This window comes from Azolla caroliniana, unplaced genomic scaffold, assembly GCF_043228905.1.
Source record: "Azolla caroliniana isolate FFs.n. ecotype wild unplaced genomic scaffold, voAzoCaro1.0.p SCAF_17, whole genome shotgun sequence".
Classification (NCBI taxonomy): domain Eukaryota; kingdom Viridiplantae; phylum Streptophyta; class Polypodiopsida; order Salviniales; family Salviniaceae; genus Azolla; species Azolla caroliniana.
The window spans coordinates 17,745,315-17,773,140 of record NW_028230452.1 but is presented as its reverse complement, the minus strand read 5'-3'; the positions used below and the strand labels follow the sequence as shown (position 1 = coordinate 17,773,140).

The window sequence follows — 27,826 nt, the reverse complement described above, 5'->3', positions numbered from 1 at the left end:
TGCAACTGTGCCTGGAATGTTGCCACACCGCACGCTTAAGCCTGAATCCCGCAAAATGTGCCTTCGGCGTTACCAACGGAGCTCTCCTAGGCCATATAGTCAACAAGGAAGGGATAACGGTCGATTCGAACAAAATCTCCACGATTACTCAAGCTAAAACTCTGACAAACGCGAAATCACTCTGTCGGTTTTTAGGACAAATACGATGGCATAGTCGGATGATACGATACTTGGCGGACTTCGCCACGCCGTTACATGCCGTCGTGCATTAGACTCCCTTCCAATGGACTGCAACGGAAGACAAGGCCTATGATGCGCTCAAGATAATGCTCACGCAGGCAACCGTCGTACAGTCACCAGTTTGGGCGAAGCCATTCCACGTGTTCGGAGGCGCCTCTGACATAGCAATAGGAAGTGCGCTAATGCAGCTCACCGAACCGAATTGGTACTGGCCAGTGTACTACGCTAGTCGCAAATTATCAACAGTGGAGCGTGAGGCATTGGGGATGATCTATAGCATCAATAAATTCCAGCATTATCTGCTAGGGAGGAAGTTCACATTCCACGTGGATCATTTGGCACTGCTGTATTTGGTGGAGAAACAAGCACTGACGGGGAAATTGGCGCGATGGATGTTGTTGCTTCAAGAATTCGATTTTGTAATTCAACACCGCCCGGGTATGCAACACACAATGCCAAATTTTTTGAGCAGACTCGATAATGGAGAAATGGCGCAGAAGGACGACAACGACGTTCCGAACGCAGACATTCTGCAGGTAGCAGCACTAGCTAGAAGAACGAAAACGACCTTTCCGGACCGGTGGCTCATGGAAATGACATACTTTTTCACTACGGGACTGCCTCCACCACAATTACGTACGGACGAGAAGAAACGATTAGCCGTCCTGAGCCGTAACTTCTGCTTGGTAGAAGGAATCTTATATCACAAAGGTAGTGATGGCATTTGGCGACACGGTGTACGCCAGGATGAGAAAGAAGCGGTCTTACGGGAGGCTCACTGCGGCACGACAAGCGGACACTATGCGAGCGATGTTATGGCCCGGAAAATATGGCAAGCAAGCCTATGGTGGCCGATTGCACAGAAGGACGCATACGAGTATTGCAGACAGTGAGATTTGTGTCAACGGATGGGCCTACCCACGGAGGGCGCAAGAATGCCACACCAACCCGTATTACTGTTAGATCCCTTCCAAAAGTGGGGATTAGATTTTGTGGGCCCCTTCACACCGGTGGCGGCCCGTACGGGCAATAAATACATATTGGTATCACGGATTATTGCACCAAGTGGGTAGAAGCAAAGGCACTACGAGAGAATACGACGGCCGTCACAACGAGATTCCTTTATGAACACATCTGGTGTCGGTTCGGTTGTCCGATTGAGCTTAACAGTGATCAGGGGAGCCACTTTCTCAATACGGTCGTTCGTGAACTGACACATCATTACACCATAGTCCACAAGAAAAGTACGCCATATTATCCACAGGCGAATGAGTTGGCAAAGTTCACCAACAAGACATTGCAAACCATATTAAAGAAAATCGTCAATGAAAATAGAACGGACTGGGATACCAAATTACATAGTGCGTTATGGGTGTATAGAACTAGCTACAAAACAAGCATACAGTCAACACCGTTTCGACTAGCGTTTGGGCTGGAGGACATTATGCCGGTAGAGTTTCAGATACCTAGTTTAGGGATTCAGGTACGGGACCGACTATCGGAAGACAAGTCGGAGGAAGTACGGCTCCACCAACGACTCGAACTCGGCGAAAAACGCGTACACAACATGGTTGTGTTGGAGTAGGAACAACGACGGCGTAAAGCATTTGTGGATCGACATCAGAACACAAGGGAAAAGGATTTCGCGGTCGGTAGAGCAGTACTGGTTTTCCAAACCCGCATGGGCCATATGCCAGGAAAGTTACGATTCCGCTAGACAAGCCCATACTAGATAATAGGAGCGGAACAAGGCACGTTCCAACTGGGCACGTTGGCCGGGGAAGTCTTACGACAAAAGGTGAATGGGTTTCGCCTTAAACCTTATCTGGGACCTACGCCACCTAACCCATTCCCCACCGGACAGGACAAAGCCGAAGAACCTGCGGCGTAAGTGGACGGCCCTACTTGTAGCATAGCGTAAAAATAGGCTTGTATGTAACTGTTACGAAAAAGAAAAAAAGAAAAAAACAGAGAAGATAGCGACACTATTAAAAAGGGACTGAATGCATGCACAGACTTCTAGACCAAGAAGACGCGGCACCACGATGGCTCACCGCCCAATGAACCCTAGGCCACAAAAAGAAGGAAATAGAAGGTCTTCTACACAATACAGAAATCCACCTCCTAACTCTCAGCGCTCTCATTACTCCCCTCCCTCACCTTCTCCTCCATCCTATCACAGAGCTCAAACCCACCGCAACCAACAATCTTCCCCCCACGAGCCTACTCTAACTATGCCGATATTTATCTCTACCGCCTTACGTCGATGGCTCGTGGAGAAACGACTGGATGGGTACATCAAGGTCGTAGAGGCACCTCCACACCTGGATGCATTAGACATCACCAGAAAGCTCAACATCAACACGGTCACCAACTCATCCATCCGGAAAAAGTTGGACCTGTCATCACTAGGGGAAAGACATTTCGAAATCCCTCTTATGAAGTCGTTGCAAAGATATTTCTGTCCATATTCATCCTCCGCCAAGGCATATAGAACGAAGGAGATCCCGGATCCCTTTTTCCGCGAAGTTGCCAAGTTCATAGTAGAGGTCGGATGCGTACATGTAAACGCATATGGGATGCCACAACAGAAGGCAAGTATCATTATTGATACCTTTGAAGGGCGTACGGTTGATTGGGGGGTCATCACGGGGCCGACGTTAAGGGAAGGCCTGCACGCGTATCAAGGAGGCAAGAAGCTCAGGCCTATCATACAACAGTACCTGACGGTACTATTCCCACCCCGAGGCCTGTCGGCACTACAGCCTAGCAGGCCCACGCCGCCGCCTCGATCCGCGAAGCACAGGTTAGTGGAGTTAGCCACCACAGAGTGGGAGGATGAACCCCAACCCGCCCAGTCGGACACACGGACAATGCCGGAAGAGCAGGCGGCGCGCTCCGAGGACGCGGCACTAGAGCCAGACGTCGAACCTCGACAGGAAAACCCCAGGCTGAAACGGCGGAGGCTAAACCGGAAAGATGGGCGAGGATTAGTTAAAGACGTACTTGCGGCAGCGGAGATAACGACCGCAGGCGACGACTCTGTAGCTACGGAGCCCAACACCACCTTCGAAATAATCCGGGAGCCACGGCCAATCATTACGGGCCAGTCACAACGAGGGAAATCCGTATTGACGGAGGAAAGCGAGGTCTTGGCATATCCGGATATCCCGGACACGGCCCATGAGTTCAGCGCACTATTATAGTTCGGAACCTCTTTTGAGCTCATGGAATTCTTGGCAACGCAACAGATAAAGGTCTCACAACGAATGGCTAAGGAGCACGCGGAGCGCCAGATGATCGAGCGAGCCTTAACACAAACGGCGGAGAGCGACGATGAGGACCAGTTAGCCGAAGTCGACAGACGGAGGAACACCGGTATACGCCGAATGGGGATGGAACTACCCCCATTAAACACGGCCCTAGTCGAAGTTCATAGGGAACTGGCAAAGGTCAACATGGGCGCCAAGGAGATGGCCATTAAAAATAAGAATGTCTAGAAGAAGGTTAAACTGACCCAAGCCGAACTGCAAAAAGCCAACGAATGCATCGCAGAGTTGGAAAATAACGCGACTATGACGCAACGGGTAGCTCCACCACCAAACAACGCCATCAAAGCCTTGACGGAAGAGATTGAGGCTTAGACCGCCATTGCCTCAAAAGAAAAACAGGTCGTACAACTAGTGGAATCAAAAATTGACCGCCTCCACACTGAACTTCGCCAGTCCTCAGACAGGGAAAAGGACATCCGGGCAAACGGCCGAAAAGCAGTAAAAACCCTTGAAGAGAAACTCACTGCGGAGACAGCACAGCATACCCGAACAGAAGAAGAAAACGCCCAATTATGGGAGGAAGCAAAAAAATCGGAGGCGGCAATCGCGGGACTCCGGGCCTTACTGGAGAAAAAGAAGGCATGGTTCAACGAGCAGCTGGTGGGCAAACAAGAAAGAAGGCATCAGCTCGAAATCCACCTCAACAATGAAATGGGAAAACTAGAAGAACTACATGCGAAGGAATCCCAACTATGGGCGGGTATGAAGAGCAGGTATGAAGAAGCGGCAGCAGTTACTCAACAAGAAATTGCAAACCTCAAGAAGTTTTTGGAAGATGCACGCAACCGTTGCCAGGTCATCACAGACAACGTGCGTATCCTTCTACAAACGAATCGGGAGAGGTTTACGGCGCAATTGAAAACGGCGCTAGACAAAGGATGGATGGCATGGGCGGCACAAGCGACAGAATTGCACACGTATCGAGCGGACTGGGAGAACCGGAGAAAAGACGACCGAGGCTTCTATAAACTCAATGAGGAAAGCATTGCGGCAGTACGCGAGGACCTAGCGCAGGACTATCCTACGCTAGTGGACCAACATTCCGAAGAACTCGCACAGCGAAACCACTGCCCAAGAGGAACCCCATCTACCGACGCATACGCTATCGGCCGACCGCACGGAGAACGTTGCGGACCAAGAGGAACCGCAACCCCACTCCCTAGAGCGTACAACGACGACCGACATCACGGAGGAAGAGACGGACGAAATGGAGCTGCAACCGACCACAAGCCCGCCGACGGCTGAGCCAAACCCCCTAGCCCAAGAAGAGCCTACAGAACCCGGACCACCCACACAAGACGATCGTGACACCATGAGAAGCCCTCCTAAACAAGCAGGGGAACCACACCACGATGCACTTATAGGTCCTACGCTGTCCCCGGACACGGACACCGTAGCAGAGCCAAACATCAGGGCCATTTTGGAACAAGATTAAAGGGATGGGTCCGACGTGCCATGGCACTGTCCCCAGGCGTACCAGGTGTTGTCCGTCGGAATAGTAATCGACGGACAAGAGCGAAGGAAAACGGAATAGTATAATATTGTAACACATGTAACGGTTCACGCAGGAAGCGTGAACGGCTAAAAGACCTTGCGTATATAAAGGCCAAAAAACCTCTGATAGAGGTAGCATGTAATTTTGAATGTAAGAGGCGTATCGTAATAGAATTCTATCTTCTCTTATATATGCGTGTAGCTACGGCTAATCTATTGTGTGTCTGTAACACTTGAGAGCGTAGGAGTAAGTAATGGTGTGTGCGCTAACCCACTATCAAAGGAGCTCAAATGTAGCCGTCTCCCTTATAGGTTGCTAGGGTACGGGGAATATCCCACTAAGTCTTACACATAGACGCTACCATTCGTTGTCACACAGTCACTTGGAGGTCTAGGTCGAAGGACTGACCGTAGACCGTGTTCCTAGTCGGTAACACTTTTGGCACACCTGGTGATCTGTGTTTTCTCACAGACGAACAACGACAAATGGATATTTAGCCGCTAACGCACTAAGGAACTAACACGACCAGACCAGCGAATCACAAGGTCCATCACACGCCAGGCAGAGGAACGCGCACAGCAAAAGCCTCGCCTCAGCGACCTCAGCACTACCTGTCGGGACCACAAAGGTAATTTCCCACTCTCCAAATACCGCGATGATACATGGTAAGCATGCTCACCACACTAGCACTGTGGTCTTTCCCTACCCGCCGTAGCCCCCAGCTTGGCCTTTGCCTATCCCCGCTTTAACGGCGAAACCGACGCTGCAACCCACATTCGCTTGTTCCTCAATGTCTGGAATGCAAACCACATGGCGCAGAGCCTTTCTTAGGCAGTAGCGCAATGGTCCAAAATGATGGAGTTCGGGTTAACATTGGATGGGCGAGCGGCGTTTTGGCATTCACAGATGGATCTGCCAGCAATCACGACATTCGACCAACTGTAGTCCGCCTTTTTGTGGTACTTCCATCGGAGGGTTCCACAACGCGAAATCCTCGGACAATTCTACACAATTAAGCAGCTACCGACCGAGACGATCGCGGATTTTATCTTACGTTTCCAAAATTTATGGCGGAAACTAGAACGGGGCCCCGTGGAGGATGAGGCTCCGACGACATTTTTGGCGGCATTACGCCGACCTATACAGACCATGCTCAACAACAATAGCGTGAAAGGGGAAACGACCAATATGGTCATCGAACGAGCGTTACAACTTGAGTTGGACGACGAAGAGGAAAGGTTTTCTATGTCCTCATTACCACAAGCGTTACCTCAGGACGAGGAACGACATTTTCGTCAAGCAATCCAGTGCACGATTTGCTTGCATTCGGGGCATTCCACAGTGGAGTGCAACATGCGAATCCACTGCCCAATCTGTCACTCGAAGGCTCACACAGTTGAGCAGTGCGAATACAATATGCTAAACAGAGCAGCTCCCATAGTACGCAGCATGGACACACAACGTCCCCCACGCCGTACTGAACAAAGGAGGCAAGAAGACCGACCACGGTCTATGGATCGCAACCCACGTGAGGATCGGCACTACCGGAATCATCGGAATCACAACAATTCCGAGGAAGACGAGCCAGAGGATGAGGACTACCGTGGTCCCCCCAGATATGCTAAAGGGGGTCGGCGCTATCAGAATCACTGGCCGACAAACAAACGTGGCGGCTTCAATAGACCTCGTGGAAAGCAACGGCAATATCAGGACCACCGGCGATATGACGAAAGCTCGGACAATGACCGGCACCAAGAACCACGCCGGGACCAACAGCAACCACCACGTACACTCCGACAAACGAAGCCGGACCGTCATGAGCAAGTCGCACCGTGGGGTCGGCACACACCAGACGGGGCCAAGAAGGGCGAATCTAGCATCCATTGTTTTGTTTGTCAACAGCCCGGACATTATGCCACACAATGCCCATTATGCCACACAATGCCCGCCGTCAATACGATTACGGCAGAAGTGCAGCAAGTCACGACACGTCAGCAAACAAAAACGGTTGATTGGGCCGCGCAAGATCCAGATGGATCTCTCTACTCATCTTTGTCATGCTCAACAAACACAGAAGACTTATGTAGATCATTATCGGCTTCCCTCTGTTGTCCGCCGGAATAGTAACCGACGGACAAGAGCGCAGGAAAACGGAATAGTATAATATTGTAATGCATGTAACGGTTCACACGGTAAGCGTGAACGGCTAAAAGACCCTGCGTATATAAAGGGAAAAAAACCTCTGATAGAGGTAGCGTGTAATTTTGAATGTAAGAGGCATATCGCAATAGAGTTCTATCTTCTCTGATATCTGTGTGTAGCTACGGCTAATCTACTGTGTGTCTGTAACACTTGAGAGCGTAGGAGTAAGTAACAGTGTGTGCGCTGGCCCACTGTCAAAGGAGCTCGGTTGTAGCCGTCTCCCTTATATGCTGCTAGGGTACGGGGAATATCCCACTAAGTATTACACACAGACGCTACCATTCGTTGTCACACGGTCACTTGGACGTCTAGGTCGAAGGACTGACCGTAGACCGTGTTCCAAGTCGGTAACACCCTCCTCTTTTGCCATCGGAGATCGCATATGGCTCTTATGTCGTCACATCAAGACCACTCGATCGTGCGACAAGTTGGATTATCGACGACTCGGTCCTTTCCGTATTACTAGTAAGGTTAATGATGGCACGTTCTGCCTTGATCTCCCTCCGCATCTTCAGATACATCCGGTTTTCCATAGCTCTCTTCTTGAACCTTATAAAGCAAACACTATTCCCGATTGTGTTACACCACCGCCGCCCCTGCTTGAGTTGGAAGCCAGCCTGGAGTATGAAGTTGTTGCCGTACTCGATTCCAAACTTGTTCGCAACAAACTTTTTTGTTTGGTCGATTGGCTCGGCTATAGTCCGAGCGAACGTACTTGGGAACCCGTCGAGCATGTCACCAATGCTCAGGATCTTCTTGATGAGTTCCACCGAAAGTATCCGGATAAACCCGGTCCGCAATCAGCGCCAACTCGTTCCACTCGTCGTCTTAAGGGGGAGATAGTGTCATGATATGGCAAGACTCGAACCCATGACCTTATGTTATATCGGTCGAGCTCTTGACTATTATACAATCTATTGTAATACGTAGGATATTATTTTCATTTAAGTTTTATTATAGGAAATTAATGTATATTCCAGATTTCTCTGGAACATTCTAGAAGCTTAAGGATTACTCCTTAGAACACTATAAAAGAAGGCACTAGGCATTATGTTGAACCAAATTGGTTCAACGCCAGTCTTAAGCCTCATGAATAGTCATCTTGTACTTACTCTTCCTATAATATATCATCTGTTATTATCAACTCTCTCTCTCTCTCTGTCGTCCTCACTATCTCTCTCTCTCGATCTCGATCCCGATCCCTATATGTGTCCGGAGACACTAGCTCTTGGTATAGCGTTGTAGTGAGTTGGTTACTTGCAAATGGCATAGAAATTAATAACCTACCTCCCCTTAAGTACAACCAGGGGATTGATCAAACTTTAATCTCTCATGAAAACCGCAATCAAGTAATACGCCAAGAAATATGGAAATTTTACACCCGATATAAATGGATCACCCCATGAGAGCCACTCCCATCTAAAATGTTGTACTATAAGGAACACTTCTTGCACTTCTCTAAGTTAGGTTTTATTCCACGACCAAAATATCTAGATACATTCTTATCAAACGCACTAAGGGTGGCCATTGGACAACTTAGGATATCATCGCACCAACTTGAGATTGAGAATAGTCATGCTAATAGAGTCCCTAGAGAGGAAAGGCTATTTAGGTTATGTAACATAGAGATAGAGGATGAACATCAGTTTACATGTAAGTGTCCAACTTATGCCGAGATAAGGGCGAAATACCAAGACATACTAGGACCCTCTCCCACCCTCTCCAAGCTATTAGATACCCCAGATATAAAGAGACTAGGTAGGTGACAAGAATATGTGGAATAATCTTCAGCCACAACCGAAGCTTAGATCACTTAATGATAATCAAACGCAGAAGAAATGGGAAATGGAAGTAAGTACACCAACAAAAAGAGAATGCACAGGATGTTAACATGGAAAACCCTGAGAGGGAAAAACCATGGGAGCCCACAGACTCCAAACTATCACTTTATCAAAGAATACAACAGGAGGCACAGAGGCAACGACCTCGTGCTCACTCTCTTTGCCTAGCGGCGGTTACAACATAGACTCTCTCTCTCTCTCTCTCTCTCTCTCTCTCTCTCTCTCTCTCTCTCTCTCTCTCTCTCTCTCTCGCTCTCTCTCTGCTACGCTCTGTACAACAGTTACACCAATAACTCTATAAAACGATAATGACAACAACTATGATACTCACACACCAAGAGTTTGCCCTAGGTCATATTTATACTAATATGACTTTCGGGCTATTTACAAAAATATAGCCCTAGTGGGCTCTCTGGAACATATTTACATATATGTCCCTTTATCGGGTGAGAGGTTCTTACCGGTCTTACATCACCCGGTTCTCACCGGATATCCCGTCAAGCCTTTGACACATCCCGATCCCTATATGTGTCCGGAGACACTAGCTCTTGGTATAGCGTTGTAGTGAGTTGGTTACTTGCAAATGGCATAGAAATTAATAACCTACCTCCCCTTAAGTACAACCAGGGGGTTGATCAAACTTTAATCTCTCATGAAAACCGCAATCAAGTAATACGCCGACAAATATGGAAAATTTACACCCGATATAAATGGAGCACCCCACGAGAGCCACTCCCATCTAAAATGTTGTACTATAAGGAACACTTCTTGCACTTCTCTAAGTTAGGTTTTATTACACGACCAAAATATCTAGATACATTCTTATCAAACGCACTAAGGGTGGCCATTGGACAACTTAGGATATCATCTCACCAACTTGAGATTGAGAATGGTCATGCTAATAAAGTCCCTAAAGAGGAAAGGCTATATAGGTTATGTCACATAGAGATAGAGGATGAACATCAGTTTACATGTAAGTGTCCAACTTATGCTGAGATAAGGGTGAAATACCAAGACATACTAGGACCCTCTCCCACCCTCTCCAAGCTATTAGATACCCCGGATATAAAGAGACTGGGTAGGTATATCTTAGAGCTAAAACAACATAGGGAGAATAAATTACAAAGTGTTAACGATAACCCTTTTAATATCCACCGACATGAAACTAATGTAATTTTTCAGGAACAAGGGGAGACACTAAGTGTGGACACACCTATGCCACTCGGCCTCTCCTTGATGAAGCGGAAATGCAAAGAACAACCAAACGCCCCTGAATGTTGGGCTTCAAAGCAACTCGACGCGTAGTAGAAATGGTTAAGAAGATAAGGGAACATGAGCTACGCTGCCTAAAAGCTATGGTTGGGGGGTACCTCTTACATTGGTACCACATGCCACATCCACATCAAAACCCTTTGACCACCCGCTTCTTTTCGAGAGACTTGGATGGAAATGAAACTAGGCCTAGTATAAAGTCATTTCCTTATAGAACATGTTTTTTTACTAGAACCATTTAGCTTAAGCTCTATTTTGTTTTTATTTTCTCTTTTGATAAATGGGTAAATACCCCATTTTTGTTGAAAACCATTTGTCTCATGGGCCAATTTTGGCCTTATAAGACGTTAATATTTCTTTCTTTCTTTCTCATATTATAAAGTAAAGGCCTCCTTGAAATTATCCACTCAGATGTATGGGGGCTATCACAAACGCCTACGATCGAAGGATGCCGATATTACATCATGTAAATAATTAAGCTGAATTATTATGATAGGCAAAATAGATTAGATGTGTGTGTGTGTGTGTGTGTGAGAGAGAGAGAGAGAGAGAGAGAGAGAGAGAGAAGAGAACAAGATAGATAGAAGATAAAAAGATTCAAATGTATATTAAAACGGAGTAAGAAAATAAACTAGAAACCAACATTTTACAAAGGAAGGAGGATGCTTTATATCAAGTCACCCTCTCTCTACATTCTCTCATTAAAACATCCACTCTCTCTAGCAACTTGGGGAATAGTGGTGACCTTTGACCTTTGAGTGTTCATACATTCTCTAAATAACGTGTGTTCAGTTTCACACACTAGACTTAGGTTGAGTTTGATTCTCAACACGCCCCTTGAAGCTCAACTATTTCACAACCGAGTCAGCTATCAGGTTGGCTATCACTCCCCCTCATGCGTAGCAAGTCATTGGTCGAAAGGCCAAGCCCAATAAAAAATTGCCGAAGCTTGTTGGTCCCCAATGCTTTCATGAAGATTATATTTTGGAATGTGTATTATTAGGTGACCACCACTCATGATAGCATAACTTGTTCCTCACCACTACTACTCTCATTAACCAAATGTTATCGTGCCTCCATATTTTGATTTTTCCTAGATTATCATCATCTCATTATGACCATAATTCAGGTGACATGCTTGCTAAGTACCATACTTACATGTGGCATGCTTGCAAGTGGTAAATGGATGTTTGGAGGTTTACAAAGTTACTTGCACTTTTTATATTCTAATACTAACCAGAGAAAACCAAATATTTTTGTCTTCTAGTAAATATAATATAAAAAAGAATGGGGAAGAGAAAGAATATAACATAGGGAATTTACTCTAGCACACAAAAGGAATTGATATTTTTTGAGAGTTGTTACTTGCTCACAGTCATAGGTGATGTTATTTATTTTCTTAGTAAAAAGAATACAATACAATATAAGATAAAATGTTGGTACACATATTTATAACATGGAGAAGCTATGTTGTTCTCCCTGGACATTGTGTCGGATAAGGCAAGCGCATTGAATCCAAATGACATAGAGCTAGTGAAAGAAACACAGGTTATAATATCATGGAGTGCCTAAGAGTAACTAAGATAGAGCATGATACAACAACTAAGTTGGAAGCTAAGTTGGAGGCTGGAGCATGAAAATTACAATTGATGGCTTGAAGTGGCATCGACAAACGACTCCTAAAATTATTTTCTTTACATAAGAGTGCCAAATGCCCTATTTCTCATACTCACAAAGACGAATCGGAGGTATTCCCAGAGTCCAATAAACCCAATTCACTGGTAGCATCTGAATTGGTATCCATTTGGACTTCAATTACCTTTCCTTGCTTCAAAAGAACTAATGTCTCTAGTACAGCCAACATTGTTGGCCGATCTTTCGGAGATTCCTTGGCACAAGCCAATGCCAAAGCCAATACGTTGTGTATGGTCTCGTGGTCTACTAATCCATCTTGGATTTCCTTCTCGAGGTATGGATCAATCACGTCCATCCAATTCCCATGTAATGCAGATTGCGCCCATTTGGGTAGGCTTTTTCCGTCCATGAAAATGTTGCTAGTCGGACGCTGCGTGGTAATCATCTCTAATACCACGACGCCATAGCTATACACATCCACCTTGTCCGTCAATCTCTCGCCATATGCATATTCTGCCAATTAATCAAAGCAAAGCAAGTCATATAGCGAGCCATCAAAATTAATTCCAAGACACTTATTGACAAAGGCTTATTATTCAAGCTTCAAAAACTATAGAGAATCCAAACCTTATAGTACCACATGGCACTACTAAGAACTATCTTTGACACCAGAGGGATTTAGTGTTGCTTTATAGATCTCTGCAGAGAGCCTACAGCGAAGATTTGATTAGCAGGTTCCAGGATTTGGGAGTTCCTCGAGCATGACATTTTTATCAGAAAGGACTAGGCATAATATATGAGCTAGATAGCTCTAGATCCTATTGCACAAGACAGTGCACTCTGGTGAACCATGGGAAACCAAAGGTCATACAGGCACCAGTGATGCACATACAGGCTTTGGTCAGGTAAGTTTCCTTTCTTCAAAAGTACATGGAAATGTGGGATCTTCTAGACATTTATGCTAATCTGCTCTGCAGTCCACTAGAATGTTGGGGATGTGAGGGCAATACTTCATGTTGCTATGCCCATCTGGACCATTCTCTTGAGTCATGCATGGACTTCTACTATCGGGTATAGCTTTGGGGTTGTTCCTATTAGACATCTGTATAAAGGCAGATGATAAGACTTCTTAGACGGCCACCTTACTGTTGAGAATCAACTCGTGTCAACGTTTTCTTATGAAGAAAAGCACAATGTGTAAAAATATGCGTGAGCGCACTTGATTGTAATTTGTGTGAATGATCTAGTTACACGAAGAACTAGATTGTGATAAATGTGTAAATGTGGTCAAAGAATATTAGATATGCTTATGATAGAATTGTACTCGAGTAGATGTCTATGAGTAGACTACACCAACCACATTTAGTGTGGTAGTCCTTTGAGGACTTGTATATAAAACCCCCTTTGCTCATTCTGTTCAATTGATAATTTTTAGTTGATTAATATAGTTTACACTAACCTCATAGCATTAGACAACCTTACCTCGTAGATGGGTATTAGAGAATTCATGAGGTGACACACTAACATTCTACCTCCCCTCTGTTTATTTGTTTCTTTTGCATACGTTGTATCCACGGTTTTTATATCATTGTACATTATTTGTATTATCCAGTGGTTATGATTTACCAAACCTTTAATAAACAGGAAAAATCTTTCTTTAGGACCTTCTTTATCTCTACCCTTCCACTAGATTGAAGTTTCTACACTTATGCATTCTACTTCAATCCTCTTTTCTAACTCTCCATTTATTATTATTTTTTGCATTATTTTGGTCTTCTTAAGTCGCATAATTTCACTTCGTTTCTCTCTCACACACATACACATAAATAAGAACAAACCCAAAGCAAACAATATCGCGGACTGGATACCTGGTGCCACATATCCAATCGAACCTTGCATGCCCGACATAGAAACCGCAAATTCAATTTCAGAGCTTGTCATCCGTGCAATACCAAAGTCACTGATATGTGCCTCGAAATCCTCATCCAGAAGAATATTGCTCGGCTTGAGGTCACAGTGGAGAACCTGGCTGAATCCTGTTTCCTCATGCAGATAAACCAATCCTTGTGCCACTCCAAGAGCAATATTAAATCGTTGATCCCAACTTAAGTTGGATGTATGTGTGTGTAGATGCAAATCTAGGTTCCCATTTGGTATGTAATCCAGAATCAAGCATTTTGAATTTGCAGATGATAAGGTACCGAATATTTTCACGAGATTTCGATGGCGAATTTGACCCAATGTAGTTGACTCCAATACAAAACATTTTTCAACCTCTGGACTGTTGTGGAGATTCAGTTTCTTGACAGCAACCATCATTCCACTACTTAAAACACCTTTGTAGACTGTGCTTGAGCCACCTCTACCAACAATGTTAGCATCATTATATTTGTTTGTTGCACGAGAAATCTCTTGAGCAGAGAGTTTGATCCTTGGGTCGAACATTACAACTTTAGTTTTCCTCGACTTTTTAGCAGCAATTAAAAACGTGAGTATAGCAATTATTGCACAAATAAAAACCACAACTACACAAATGATTATGATTTTGGTTTTGGAAGTGTCATGCTCATAAGCTACAGATTCAGACACTTCGTTTGGACAACTTAACGTAAGTGGATGCCCACAGAGATAGGCATTTCCGAGATATGAATCATTCGGAAAGCTGCCAAACTGATTTCCTGTAAAAGGAAACAAATTTTAAACATGCATAAGAAACCATATGCATCAAAAATACCTAAATAAAACGTTAAAACATGAAGATTTAGGGATAGAAATAGTCTCAAATCTCAAGTTTTATTTAAATGTTACATGGATTCTAAAAAGTCATCTTGATATTCTTGCTGTCTATTTACCAAAAACCCTGGCTTCACAAAATCATTTTCCACAACCCAATGCTAACATTCACTTTCCACAACCCAAGAGTTGAAATTGATATAACGAGTCAAAGCTAAGATATTGATAAATGGAAGCAAATCTGTTATACAAATAGAACATACCTGTTGGGATTGCCCCTGATAACTGATTGTTTGATAGATTCAGGGATGTTAGTGATGTCAAAGCTGTTAGTTGGGTAGGTATTGCACCACTAAGCTGATTGTTCGAAAGATCCAATGATTCAAGTGTCAGAACATTTCCGAGACTATTTGGGATTGGGCCTGTTAGAAGATTTCTCGAAAGATTTAGGCTGAACAATCCGGTCAATGAACCAATCTCAATAGGTATGATACCAGACAGCTTATTCCCCGACAAATCCAAAGATATGATAACATCTAAAATATATGTGAAGTCTAATTGTGTACCCTTTGCATCAACAGTCACATAATCACTCCACAAAGTTCTGTCCAAATTGATTTTACTTTCATTCTTCTTAAAACCCTCCAAGTTGTGTATGTCAGCCGGTATCGTACCTGAGAGTCGGTTGTTTGACAGCGCCAATATCTGCAACTGATTCAAATTCCAGACCCATAAGGGAAGAACACCCTCTAAGTTGTTATAACCAACACTTAAAACCCTTAGATTCTTCAGTTGACCCCAACTGTCAGGCAGAGACCCACCAAACCGATTACGTGAAAAATCTAGTACCACCAAACTGCTCTCATTCACAAAGGAGGCAGGAAGGCTTCCATTAAAGCTGTTGTTTGCAAGTGATAATGAGTGTAACTGGCCCAGAGAGGTGAATTGATTTGGAAACTCCCCACTCAAAGAGTTATTGGAAAGTTTGAGCCATTGTAATTCTACACAATTGGTTAACTCAACCGGTATACCACCTGAGAAATTGTTGATGGACAAGTCCAGATAAACTAGCTTTGTGAGTCTCCCTAATGTGGAAGGGATGGGCCCTTTAAGTAAGTTTGAATTAGCATCAAAGTATACCAGGTTTACAAGATTCCCTAATTCTGGGGGTAGGAATCCTGTGAATTGGTTGTAACCAAGGTACATCTGAGTTAAAGTAGTCATATTTCCTAGGTCCGCCAGAATGTTGCCACTGAACCCATTGTTACGGAGAACCAAGAGACTCAAGTTCCGAAGCTTAGTTATCTCAATGGGCACTTCACCAGTAAAACTATTGTAGTAGAGTTGCAGTACTTCCAAGCATCTCATGTCTCCGATCTCCCGGGGCAACTCTCCAGAAAGATTGTTCTGCTGAACATATAGGTATTGGAGGTTAGTGAGGTTTCCAATCTCCCTGGGGAGGCTTCCATTGAGATCGTTTTGAAATATATTCAACGTCTCAAGGCTATGAAGGCGTCCGAGTTCTGCTGGGATCACCCCGTCGAGGTTGTTGATCATGAGGTAAAGTTCAAGGAGCTTAGTGAGCTTACCTAGCTCAGGAGGTACGCTTCCAATCAAGTCATTTTGACCCAAATACATATATCGTAAATTGGTAAGGTTTCCAAGCTCGGGGGGTATGGTACCCGTCAAATTTGGCAGGGTGTGGAGTTGAAGCATTTCAAGGGCAGTGAGACTGCCGACGGAAGGCGGGATTGACCCGACCACATCGCTATTCTTGCTTAAGTCAAGCCAGACAAGGGATGTACAATTGCCAATAGAAGCAGGTATGAGCCCAGATAGCAAATTCTCTTTGAAATCTAGATGGGTTAGTGATGACAATTGACCTAACTGTTCAGGTATGGAGCCAGTGAGGCCATTGATGGAGAGGTTAAGGTATGTTAGGAAGGTGAGGTTGGAGAGGTAAGGGGATATAGTTCCTGTAAGGTTGCTTTGTCTGAGGTCTAGTGAGGTCACTCTGCTGGTTCCATTCTGGTTGCAAGTGACCCCTGCCCAACTGCTGTTGCAAGGGAAGGAATGAGGTGAAGAGCTCCATGAGCTTAACACACGAAGTGGGTCACCATTGATGCTGGCTTTGAAGCTCAGTAGAGCTTCTTTGTCTATGGTTTCTTCCTCATCTATGGACAATGTGCACAGGAATGGGCATGAAACAATGAGGAATAGAAAGAACAGAGGAGATGTGGAGGTACCTGGGAAAACTGAAGTAGCCATGCTCTAATCTGAAATCTTCTGCTGCTGCTTCTTCTTCTCCTTCCCATCCTTAATATATTTCCTGTGTGCATGCATGTTTCTCTCATGATCAGCTGTGTCTATCTACTACAGTGACAGTGATTTTTGCAGTCTTTTTCGGTATAAATACATATAGATGATGCATTAGTCAAGTAGACTGTTTCAGTTTTGAATGGTCAAGTATCAAGTAGTTTTGAACATGTGATGTGAAGTCTTTTGTCTTGCTTTTGCTCTTTGGCCTATAGCTCATGGCGAGTTTGACATTTTTGCTCTATGAGACGGGGCCTAGCCCATGGCGAGAATCAAACTCGGGTTCTCTCAATTATATCACTATTTCATGACTTTTTGATGCTATAGTGTAAACCACCAAGCCACTGATAGTGTAAACCACCAAGCCACTGGCAATATAGAGAGAAAGAGTTACTTGTGTCTTCGTGGTTATTATGTTGGCCTAGAAAAGAAGAGATTTCACTCTCCATTTAATTGATTGCTTGGTTTAAGGGTCAAAGAGGCGGCAGATATAGTTGAGGCTCGATCTCTAAGAAGTTGGGAGTTTATTGAAGCACCACAATGCATCCTGCGTGATTATGGGCTTATTTAGCGGGGCTTATTGGATTGGTATGGGCTTATCTACTAGGGCTTACTGGATTGGTATGGTCATATGGTGGCATGGAAGGTTTTTTGTATAAATGTATGTTTCAAGGTCTACAATCTTGGATAAGAATGGTGGCATTCTTTATTCAAAAGACAAATATCAAACTAGGAAACTTTGAAATTTAAGACAAATTAGTGGAATGTGGTGAATTCCAAAAGAACTATGAAGTTTCAAGCGTCTCTGGCAGTTCATCATTTCATCATAGCTTAGTAGTTGTGTTGAATTTGATACGATCGCATCCTTCTCTATACATGGTGTGTACTAAATCTTTACAAATGGAAGTTTAGGCAACATTGAGACTGGTTAGATAGGATAGTATCGTAATGTGGCATGTGTGGAGGGAGAAAAATGCCTAAGTGTCGTGTTTATGATATGTTAAGGTTATGGTTGAAGACATAATTGGAAGGAGATAGAGGGTCGAGAATCAAGCAAGAGCTAACCACTTAAACAATTAGGTGAAATCTCACTAGGGGCAATTGAAGAGGAAAGGTGTTCTATAATGCACAAGATATAAGCATGCCACTAATTTAGGAAGGTTTAAATGTTTGTCGAGGAGGAAAAGAGCTCATTGTCAGGAAAAGAGCTTCGTCGACCAAGGTGATGTGTAATCAATTACAGATTCAAGAATGCTCTTCCATATTTTTCTTTCGTTAATCTTTCCCTCTCCTACGCCATGTCACACTGTTAATTGTTGTAAAGAACTTAATTGTATCATGTCATCAAGCCTTTGAGAGATTATTGTTGATTGTTGGGAGCATTTCCCTTACATATTGAGTTTTATGTATTGAAAGAAAGATTTTAATTTATTCTTTGAGATTCATGATCAAACATGGATTGCCACAATACTTCCGATAAGAAAATCTAATCATTGAATGCTAACTTCCACACAAATTTGCTTTATTTTGGCGAGAGGTGTATTTTTTATCTCCACATTGAGGTGATCAATACACCATAGTTTAGTGAGTTGCATAAGGATCGAGCAAAAATTGGAATCACAAATCGTAATCTTGAACAAAATGTTATGAAGAAAAGAATATGACGAATGAAGGGCGTTGAACCCGCAAACCAGATTCCGAGAAACCCAATGCTCGTGCTCTACAAGAACAAAACTTCTCGAGATTAAAATTTTAAGGGAGTGAAAAACCTTTGAGTAATTCAAATTACTTGAAAGTCTTTACCAAATCAACTAATTGCATATATGTTTACCCATGGGATAAAAGGCCACATGGACTTTTCCACAAAGAGCCCCTTCGTGGAAATCCCCGTGCAAGGGAAAAGAAGGGGAATAGGTTATCCCTCCTCTCACCCACCTCCTTGCGAGAACCTCCCAACATAAGACAAGTGCCTCTTTGTTGCTCTCGAACAAGCAACAAAGAAGAAGAGAATGAAAGGGGAAGAGGAATAGAGGACGAAAAATGCATGACAATCCACATGTGTAGTAGTCCTTGTTGTGCTAAGCCACAATTTCAGCCCCGAAAGTAGGCTCAGTCCCTCGAGCCTAGGTTTCACATTCATTCACTCCCTATATTGTGTGCCACGGGGAAAAGGAAGGAAATTTCACAATCCACAGAATATCCTTCCCTTCCAAGAAAAGTTTAAAATATATGTTTGAAGCCATCTCCAAGTCTATCCATTTTCCTCACCAAACTAGACCTATCCATACACTTAAACACATTCATAACACACATGTGAGATAAAAACACAAACACTTACAAATACACACCTATGTCTAAACAATACATATACACCTGCACACATGTATAGCGCTTCAAAACCCTTAAACTTACACACTCATACCTATATACAAATAAAGTATTTTCACATTATAATGACTTTGTAAATACTTAAAGTCGAAGACATGCATGCACATAAACAAAAAGATACAACAAACATTTGAACATTTATGCTCACATACTCGTAGTTACACTTCAAAGAAATAAGGAAATGGACAAGATGAGAGAGAGAGAGAGAGAGAGAGAAGGGTGTTGATCCCCGAGCCTTGAGTGGCGTCCATACCACCATTATGAATTCGAGTCATACCTAGTATTGGCATGGACTCGCCACAATTATCTCATCATCACCATAATATCATAATATCGATGTGGTTAAATAATGTGTCAAATGCAGATATCTAAGCTTCATATTTATAGTAACTATACTCACAACTCCCAAGGAAGTTCACACTTGGCCTCAAAGGGTCATCTCAATCCCTAAAATTAAAAGTAATCCTCCCTTCTTTACATTCTCGATTAACCTCACACTCTTATCTTCTAGTGTAGAAAACAATGATTTTAACTATCATGAGATAAGTGAAATTGCTTATTTGCATAGGTTTCTATGTAGAAAAGCTTAACTTTAATTTGATGAAACTAAGATCCGTTGATTGGTTTATCCTTGGTTTATAATACAAAATCGTGCATCAATTTGATTAACCATCTGATCACGTTCACACTATTTAGTGTTACGCACTTTATTCAATGTACAATAAATCCTTCAAAATCACTCGTCTCTTCCATATGAGTATATTTATGTTCTTTCAATTATTAATGAGTCTTGTGCTTCAATATTATCATTATAATGTTAATGTGAATCAAATGCATTTCATAAACAAAGAGTACATGATTCAAACATTAACGATCTCAACGATGTTTTTCCTTAGGAACTACCACCTATGCACAACATGGACCATAAAATAGATTTTATACTAGTTTTTGTTTCTATGAGAATTCCACCATATTGACTAAGTAAGCTTGAACAGGATGAGATGGCAACACTACTTGTGGATTATTTAAGGATAGGTCACATTCGTCAGATTAAATGTTCGGTAAGTATCGGTCACAGTTATTTTAGTTATGACAAAAGAGGGAACAAAACAAACATGTGTTAGTTATTGACCTTTGAATAAAGTGATTATAAAAAATTTGTATCCATCACCATCTGCTTTGATAATTTGCACGATGTCGTGATCATTGTGTCATGTACGCGGACAAGTGGAGGGGCTCTATCCACTAGGTGGGCCCAAGTCATTGGAGAACTGGAAATCTCTCACATAGATTCACCAAAGACATGATTGATGATAGAAAAAAGAAAATCCTTTTCAAATTTATCTCCCCTATTACATTCAAACCACACATTTATATGGTGTCTCTCCTCTAATGGAATCTTTAATAAATTCAATGTACTTTCCATAGTTTCTACGTATGGAAAACTTGCATGGGTCATTCATGTGCAAAAACCATGGTTTTGTGCATATTATATTTATAATAGCTTTTTGTTTTGATATTAGATAATATTAAGTAGCTAATATCGTGTTAGGCGCATATATTGTTATAGTAGTGGTCACAAGTTTAAAACCTCTTCAGATATTGTGGAGTAGTATTTTAAAATAGAGAAAATCTGTCATTTGAAGATGAATTCACATCGTGTGCCATTGGCAACATGACAATATTGCTCGATTCTTTACCAACATTGAACTATGAAGTGGCTACCATCAAATAAATATTACTAAGAATGAAATTCCTAAACCCACATTTAGTACGCATTGTGGCCATTGTGAATTTTTAATAATGCCATTTGGCATCATCACTAGTGCTACAACAACTTTTCAACAATAAATGAATGACACTTTTCTAGGTTAACTTGGTCATGTTGTCACCATTTTCTCAGGTGATATTCTCATTTATAACAATACTTTGAATGAACATTGCGCTCTCATGTTCATTTTTTAATCCCTGCATTCTGAGACCAAGATTTCTACATGAGAATGTTGAAATGTGATTGAGTTCAAAAGATCCAACTACTTAGGACATTTAATTAGCGACTAGGGTGTTTAAATTGATCCTTTTCAAACAAAGAAGTGTGATTCTAGGATATTACTCATACTATTTGAGACCTTCTTTCATTTCTTGGTTTTGTTCGTTTGTTGTGAAAGGTAATTCCTAAATTTTCGCCATTGACTACACCATTTATTGATTTTTTAAAAGGTTGAAAACATAAGTTTATTAATCATTAAGGAACATGTTTGCATTGCTCCAACTCTCATATTGGTTGAACCTTCCAAAGCTTTTGAGGTTTAAATTGACATGAATGATTATACAATCAACATCACTCTTCTTTACCAAGATGTAGAAAGCATGAAACTTGACTATTCTCAATGTCAGTATTCATTTAAAGGGGAAAATAATGCAGCCATTTATGTGTTTAAAACTTAGAGGCACTATTTATGTGGAAATTGTTTGTGGTCACAACTGATTACCAATCTTTAAAATATTTTTGTGATCATAAAGGTGGATGGGCTATGCCATCCAAGGCTTTGATTTTTTTCATTTGTTAATGCAAAGGTTCAAGGAACACAATTATGTATGCTCTTAGTTGTATTCATGAAGTTGACATAATTAACTTCACTAAATTAAAATATGATATTTCTTATCAACTTCTAGGTAGTGAAGTTAAAATTCTTAACTTCACTAAATCAAAATAAGATCTTCTTTATCAACTTTGAGGGAGTGGAGTTTGCATCGTTATCGTCACTAAATCAAAATTTGATCTTTTTTATCAACTTTGAGGAAAATAGCTTGGTGATAATTTCCTCAAAAGAGCTTAATTTGGTAAAGATGCCATTAAAATTGTCATACAATCAAAGTTGACCTTTAACATTTCTAATAGTTTTCTCTCTCTCTCTCTCTCTCTCTCTCTCTCTCGATATATATGTATATATATATATATATATATATATATATATATATATATATATATATATATATATATATATATAAGGGACATCTAGAGTAGAAACCTTTAAATTATGTAGCTTAGTTGGTAAGGTTGCCCAATGCAAATGAGGTGGTCATGGGTTCAACCCTTACATTCCACAGTGGCATCTAGTGAATTAAGAGATATATATGAAATATATAATAGAGAGAAGTGAGAAAATTGGGTTTTAAACCCAAGGCGTAGTGCTTGTAGTGTTAACAACTTACCACTAGGGTAAGCTAATTACGATAAAAAAAAAGAGAGATAAAGATATATTAACTGTTCTAAAATAAAAACTGGCCCATGAGACAATTGGTTTACAACAAAAATGAGGTATTTACCCATTTATCGAAAGTAAAAATAAAATAAAATAAAATAAAGTAGAGCTTAAGCTAAACGGTTGTAGTAAAAAAAAACATGTTCCATAAGGAAATGGCTAGGCCAAGTTTCATTTCCATCCAAGTCTCTTGAAAAGAAGTAGGAGGTCAAAGGGTTTTGATGTGGATGTGGCTCGTGGCCCCAATGTAAAAGGTACCCCAACCATAGCTTCTAGGCGAGGTAGCTCACGTTCCCGTATCTTCTTAATCGTTTCTACCATAGTTCCTAATATTCTACCACACTCTCTCTCTCTCACACACACACAGAGTATATAGTATGTACAATATGATATATATGATTATATCTATGTACCGCATATGGATTTCAATCATACTCAGAGCCTTTTCACGTATGAGTATGACACGAATGGGACGTATGCCTAGAACTATGGTTTCTACTCCACGTCGAGGAACTTTGAAGCCCAACATCCTAGGGTGTTTGGTTGTTCTTTGCACTTGTGCTTCATCAAGAGAGAGGCCGAGTGGTGTAGGTGTGTCCACATTGATTGTCTCCCCTTGTTCCTGAAAAATTACATTAGTTACATGTTGGTGAATACTAAAAGGGTTATGGTTAACACTTTGTAATTTAATCTCCCTATGTTGGTTTAGCTCTAAGATATACCTACCTAGTCTCTTTATATTCGGGGTATCTAATAGTTTGGAGAGGGTGGGAGAGGGTCCTAGTATGTCTTGGTATTTCGCCCTTATCTCGGTATAAGTTGGACACTTGCATGTAAAGTTATACTCATCCTCTATCTCTATGTGACATAACCTACATAGCCTTTCCTCTTTAGGAACTCTATTAGCACGACCATTCTCCATCTCAAGTTGGTGAGATGATATCCTAAGTTGTCCAATGGCCACCCTTAGTGCATTTGATAATAATGTATCTAGATGTTTTGTTCGTGTAATAAAACCTAACTTAGAGAAGTGCAAGAAATGTTCTTATAATACAACATTTTAGTTGGGAGTGGCTCTCGTGGGGTGATCCATTTAAATCGGGTGTAAAATTGCCATATTTCTTGGCATATTACTTTATTACGGTCTTCATGAGAGATTAAAGTCCGATCAATCCCATGGTTGTACTTAAGGGGAGGTAGGTTATTAATGTCTATACCATTCGCAAGTAAACAACTCACTACAGTGCTATACCAAGAGCTAGGGTCTCCGGACTCAGATAGGGATCAGGATTGCCTCAAAAGCTCGGCGGGATATCCTATCTTGTGGTTGGCTATGTATTCGATGAATAAAAACTACCACTTGGAAATGTGCTTCTACTAACATCGGGGGCAAACTGAACTCTACTTTAATAATGTCATGTGGTACTATTGTTTTGCTTCGGAGTTGACGTGATAACATCGTTACCAAAGGTCTCTCTAATAATGTCATGTTTTTATTGTTGCGCTCTCTATCGGTAACGGAATTGAGCACAAAGACAAGCGTGGGAAAGCCCTCGAGTAGAGCTCCGCAACGAGATATAGCAAGTTGAATTTGGTAGTTTGTACGAGAAGCAGCAATAGCAATAAGGAATCTTGTGTTGTCGGCATCCACATACTCAAAACTCATTGTGGGTCTTCGATTGCTTTCAAAATTTTCGACCTCTTCAATCGGGTGAGATCTGATTTTCTCTCTTGTTCATGGAAAATTATTTTTATCCCAGATCGATATAATGATGGACATAAACATGAATTCCTCACAAATTGTGGGGGATATTGATATGGAAACAATTGATCCAAAAAAGAGTAATGTGATGGTTGAATGTAATCGTGAAAGGGAAGACATTGGAAGCTCTAAGAGGTTTAAGGGAATTGAAGAAATTAATGAGAAAAAATTAACATATGCCAAAATAATACATGTAGATGAAGTTCACAAGGATCACTGTAATTGGGATAATTTACGGGGAATTGCCAATACCTTATTGTCGGATATTGTGGAAGAAAATGAAAATGCAGCGAAAGAATGCATTGAAGAGGATGTGCATGATGTGGAAGTTGATGCTAAGGTAGTTTTGCAATCATTTGATGTATTCTATGATCGTGTTGTTATATTATTTTTTACCGGCAAACTCCCATATGTTAATTGGATTAAACAATGGTTGAACACAATCGTGTCACCAAATTGTGTTGAAAATATATATGTGGGACCACGAGGGTTTTATGATGTGGTATTTCGTTCACCGGAGCATCGGAGTGCATTGTTGGGTAAAGTTCCTGTGTTTTTTGATAAACGATTGGTGCATGTTATGCAATGGTCCCCCGTAGTGGACTATCATGCTTTGTTAAAACAAGAATGTCCTGTTTGGGTTATAGTGGATTGTAAGCATGCTTTTTTATGGCCACTTTTACCAGAGTTGATGAGTCAAATGGGTAAATTGTTGGTATCTCCACATGCAAATGCTACAAATAAGTGCAGATTTTGTGTGTTATGGGATACAAGTCACAAGAGGCCAGGATGGGTGCGTATGAATGCTCCTGGTATGAGAAGTCTTTGTTTTAAACTGAAGTGGGAGACATTTGCAGGTCATTGTTTTGGATGTGGTGAATGGGGTCACTTTATGGCGGAATGCCACGATCATTGTCCTTCAATTACAGAGGTTCCTATTGAAGGGAACGATAAGGAAGGAGTTGGGAGAGATGTTGGTGTGTCAGATTTTGTGGATGAAGGAACATCACCTAGAGCAGGTTATAAAGAGGTCTCACTTCAAGGTTTGGGCCCTAAGAATAAGGGAATTGAATCTATGGATATGGAAAAACAAAGTTTAGTTGTTAAAGATAAGGGGAAAAAACCGTTGGATAGAGCTAGTAGTGATGTTGTTGACAAAGATTGGCATGAGGTTAAGGGCAAGTCAAAAGGGAAATCAATGAATATGCATCGTAGTAGCTTGCCCACTACTCGTGTGACTACTTGGCAAGGTAATTCAGGAACTAGGGAGGTCCCTCGAAAAGTTCCTTGGCAACGACAATCTAGGGATAAGGGATTACCCCTTCATCTTCAATTTGATTCATTGGGACGAGTTGTAAATTCATCGAATTCTTGAGGTTTTCGTCAAGTGGGAGGACCTAAAAAAAAGATTTCGATAGACAACCCTAAGGATGTGGTGCATGAAAATCCATATGCAGCATTGGAGCATGCTTTGACTAGTTTCATGACATCGGTTGCTCTAAAGGAGCAAGTGCTCCCATAACATTGTTGATTGAATGAAAGTGGTAACATGGAATGTGAGAGGGGCATGTTCTCCTCATAAGAAGTATATACTATGGGAAACTTTGTTAAGTAGAGAATGGTATGTAGTATGTGCAGTTGAGCATAAGTGTCATGAGTTAGCAGGATCCACAATGCATTTGCGTGGATATTCATCATTTTATGCAGGACATCTTAATAATCATTATTCAGGTGTGGTATTAATCGTGAGGGATAAGTATTATCCTCAAGTGGTGCATAATGATCCTTATGGTCGGTTTTTGGTTCTAGAAATCACTTTTTTTGGCGAGGTTGTGTGGGTGGTTGGGATTTATGCCCCTAACCAAGCCACTCAACGTATTGCATTATGGGGTTCACTCCTTCAAACCCTATCTATTGGACGTCCAAGTGTTGAGATATCAAGCTCAACTAGTTTAATCTAGTTAGTCAACACATGTAACTTAGTAGTTACCTAGATCGAATCTAGTTAATGTGTTGACCTTAAGCCTTTAAATAGGACCTTGTACTTAAGTGGGATATTCTAGATCCTCCACTCCTTAGTACATTTAATGTAGGACTTACACATAAGTACCTATGTTCTACCCACACATGTGCACCTTTGCACATGGGTTGTATATATACCTCATTGTGGGTATTTTTGTATGTTGATGACACTTTTCAATATAGTCAATCATCCCCCATTTATCTTTGTGTTCATAAGTGTAACCTCCTCTCTCTCTCTCTTCCTCTCACACACTCTCACTTGCATATCATACTAATCTTCCGTTGCTTAACGTAACCCTATAATTAGTCTCTAATTAACCCTAGTTAATTACCTAATTACTTAACACCAAGATTACTTATGGGGAATTTTAACATGTGTGTTGATGCATTTCAATTCACGTCTGAACATTCAATCATGGATGATCTTGAGCAACTTCCTTGGGACTCATTGGCTATGGAGGTTCTGAAGTTGGATGTTTGGACATGGTTGCAAGGGAATGATCCAGGTTTTACCTTCCAATCTGCTCAACATAGACAAACATGGAGTCGGTTAGATAGAATGTATGTGATGCATGATAATTCTTTTTTACCGACATCACTTCATATGAACGTTCTACAAGATGTTGGAACTTCAAATCACTTTCCTATTTGCTTGGAGGTGTGTAATCATGCAATTGAAATGTATAAATCTTTACTTGGAAAGCCTCCACTACGCTTTAACTCTTCTCTTTTGCTTCAAACTCACTTTGATTCTCTCATGGAGCAAATTTTGGTAAATTTTTCTCAACAAATGAATCGTAAAGGAGTTAAAGCATGGGATATCACATTACAAAATATTAACATCATTCATCGTATGTATGGAGTAACCAATGCTCAACGAAGAAGAGGTCTTATTCGACAATTCTCACAAGTTCTCTCTAGGTGTAATGCATTATTGATACATACACCATTAGATGAGGAGCTTTTGGATATTCAGAGTCAATTGCATGTTATTATTTCTCAGTTGCAATGCCAAAGTTATCGTTATGCTAAGATGCGACAACTCAGGGAAGGACTCATTGATAATCAATGTCAATCTCATTTGTTTTTCCGAGCATTACATCCTACTTATGCTCGATCTAATGTGGTACATGTGAAGCAAGGGGATGAATTGATAGTGGATCCTACAACAATAATTGACATATGTCTTCATTACTTTAAGGAGTTAATTGGTCCACTATTGTTAATGACAGATGAGGTGAGTAGAACACGCCATGAGTTTTATGATGTGGTTGGATGTATTGTGCATGATCTCATTAGTCATGAATTGGATGTGGATTTCA

At 41.6% G+C, this 27,826-nt stretch overlaps 2 protein-coding genes across 2 annotated transcripts in view; both read right to left on the bottom strand.

Annotated features, from left to right (window-relative positions):
- Window positions 1–17,256, bottom strand: part of LOC147853362 (uncharacterized) — an 83,467-nt gene extending 66,211 nt beyond the window's left edge. The window contains exon 1 of the mRNA XM_087333613.1: window positions 16,997–17,256. The gene's annotated coding sequence lies outside the window, so the exon portion shown is untranslated. The remainder of the gene's footprint in view (window positions 1–16,996) is intronic.
- LOC147853361 (uncharacterized) overlaps window positions 11,763–27,826 on the bottom strand; it is a 65,392-nt gene continuing 49,328 nt past the window's right edge. Inside the window, exons 3-4 of the mRNA XM_087332857.1 lie at window positions 13,886–14,695; window positions 11,763–12,530 (exon numbers count right to left, since the gene is read on the bottom strand). Coding sequence (XP_087188983.1) covers window positions 12,112–12,530; window positions 13,886–14,695 — 1,229 coding nt within the window. The 3' untranslated portion in view covers window positions 11,763–12,111. The remainder of the gene's footprint in view (window positions 12,531–13,885; window positions 14,696–27,826) is intronic.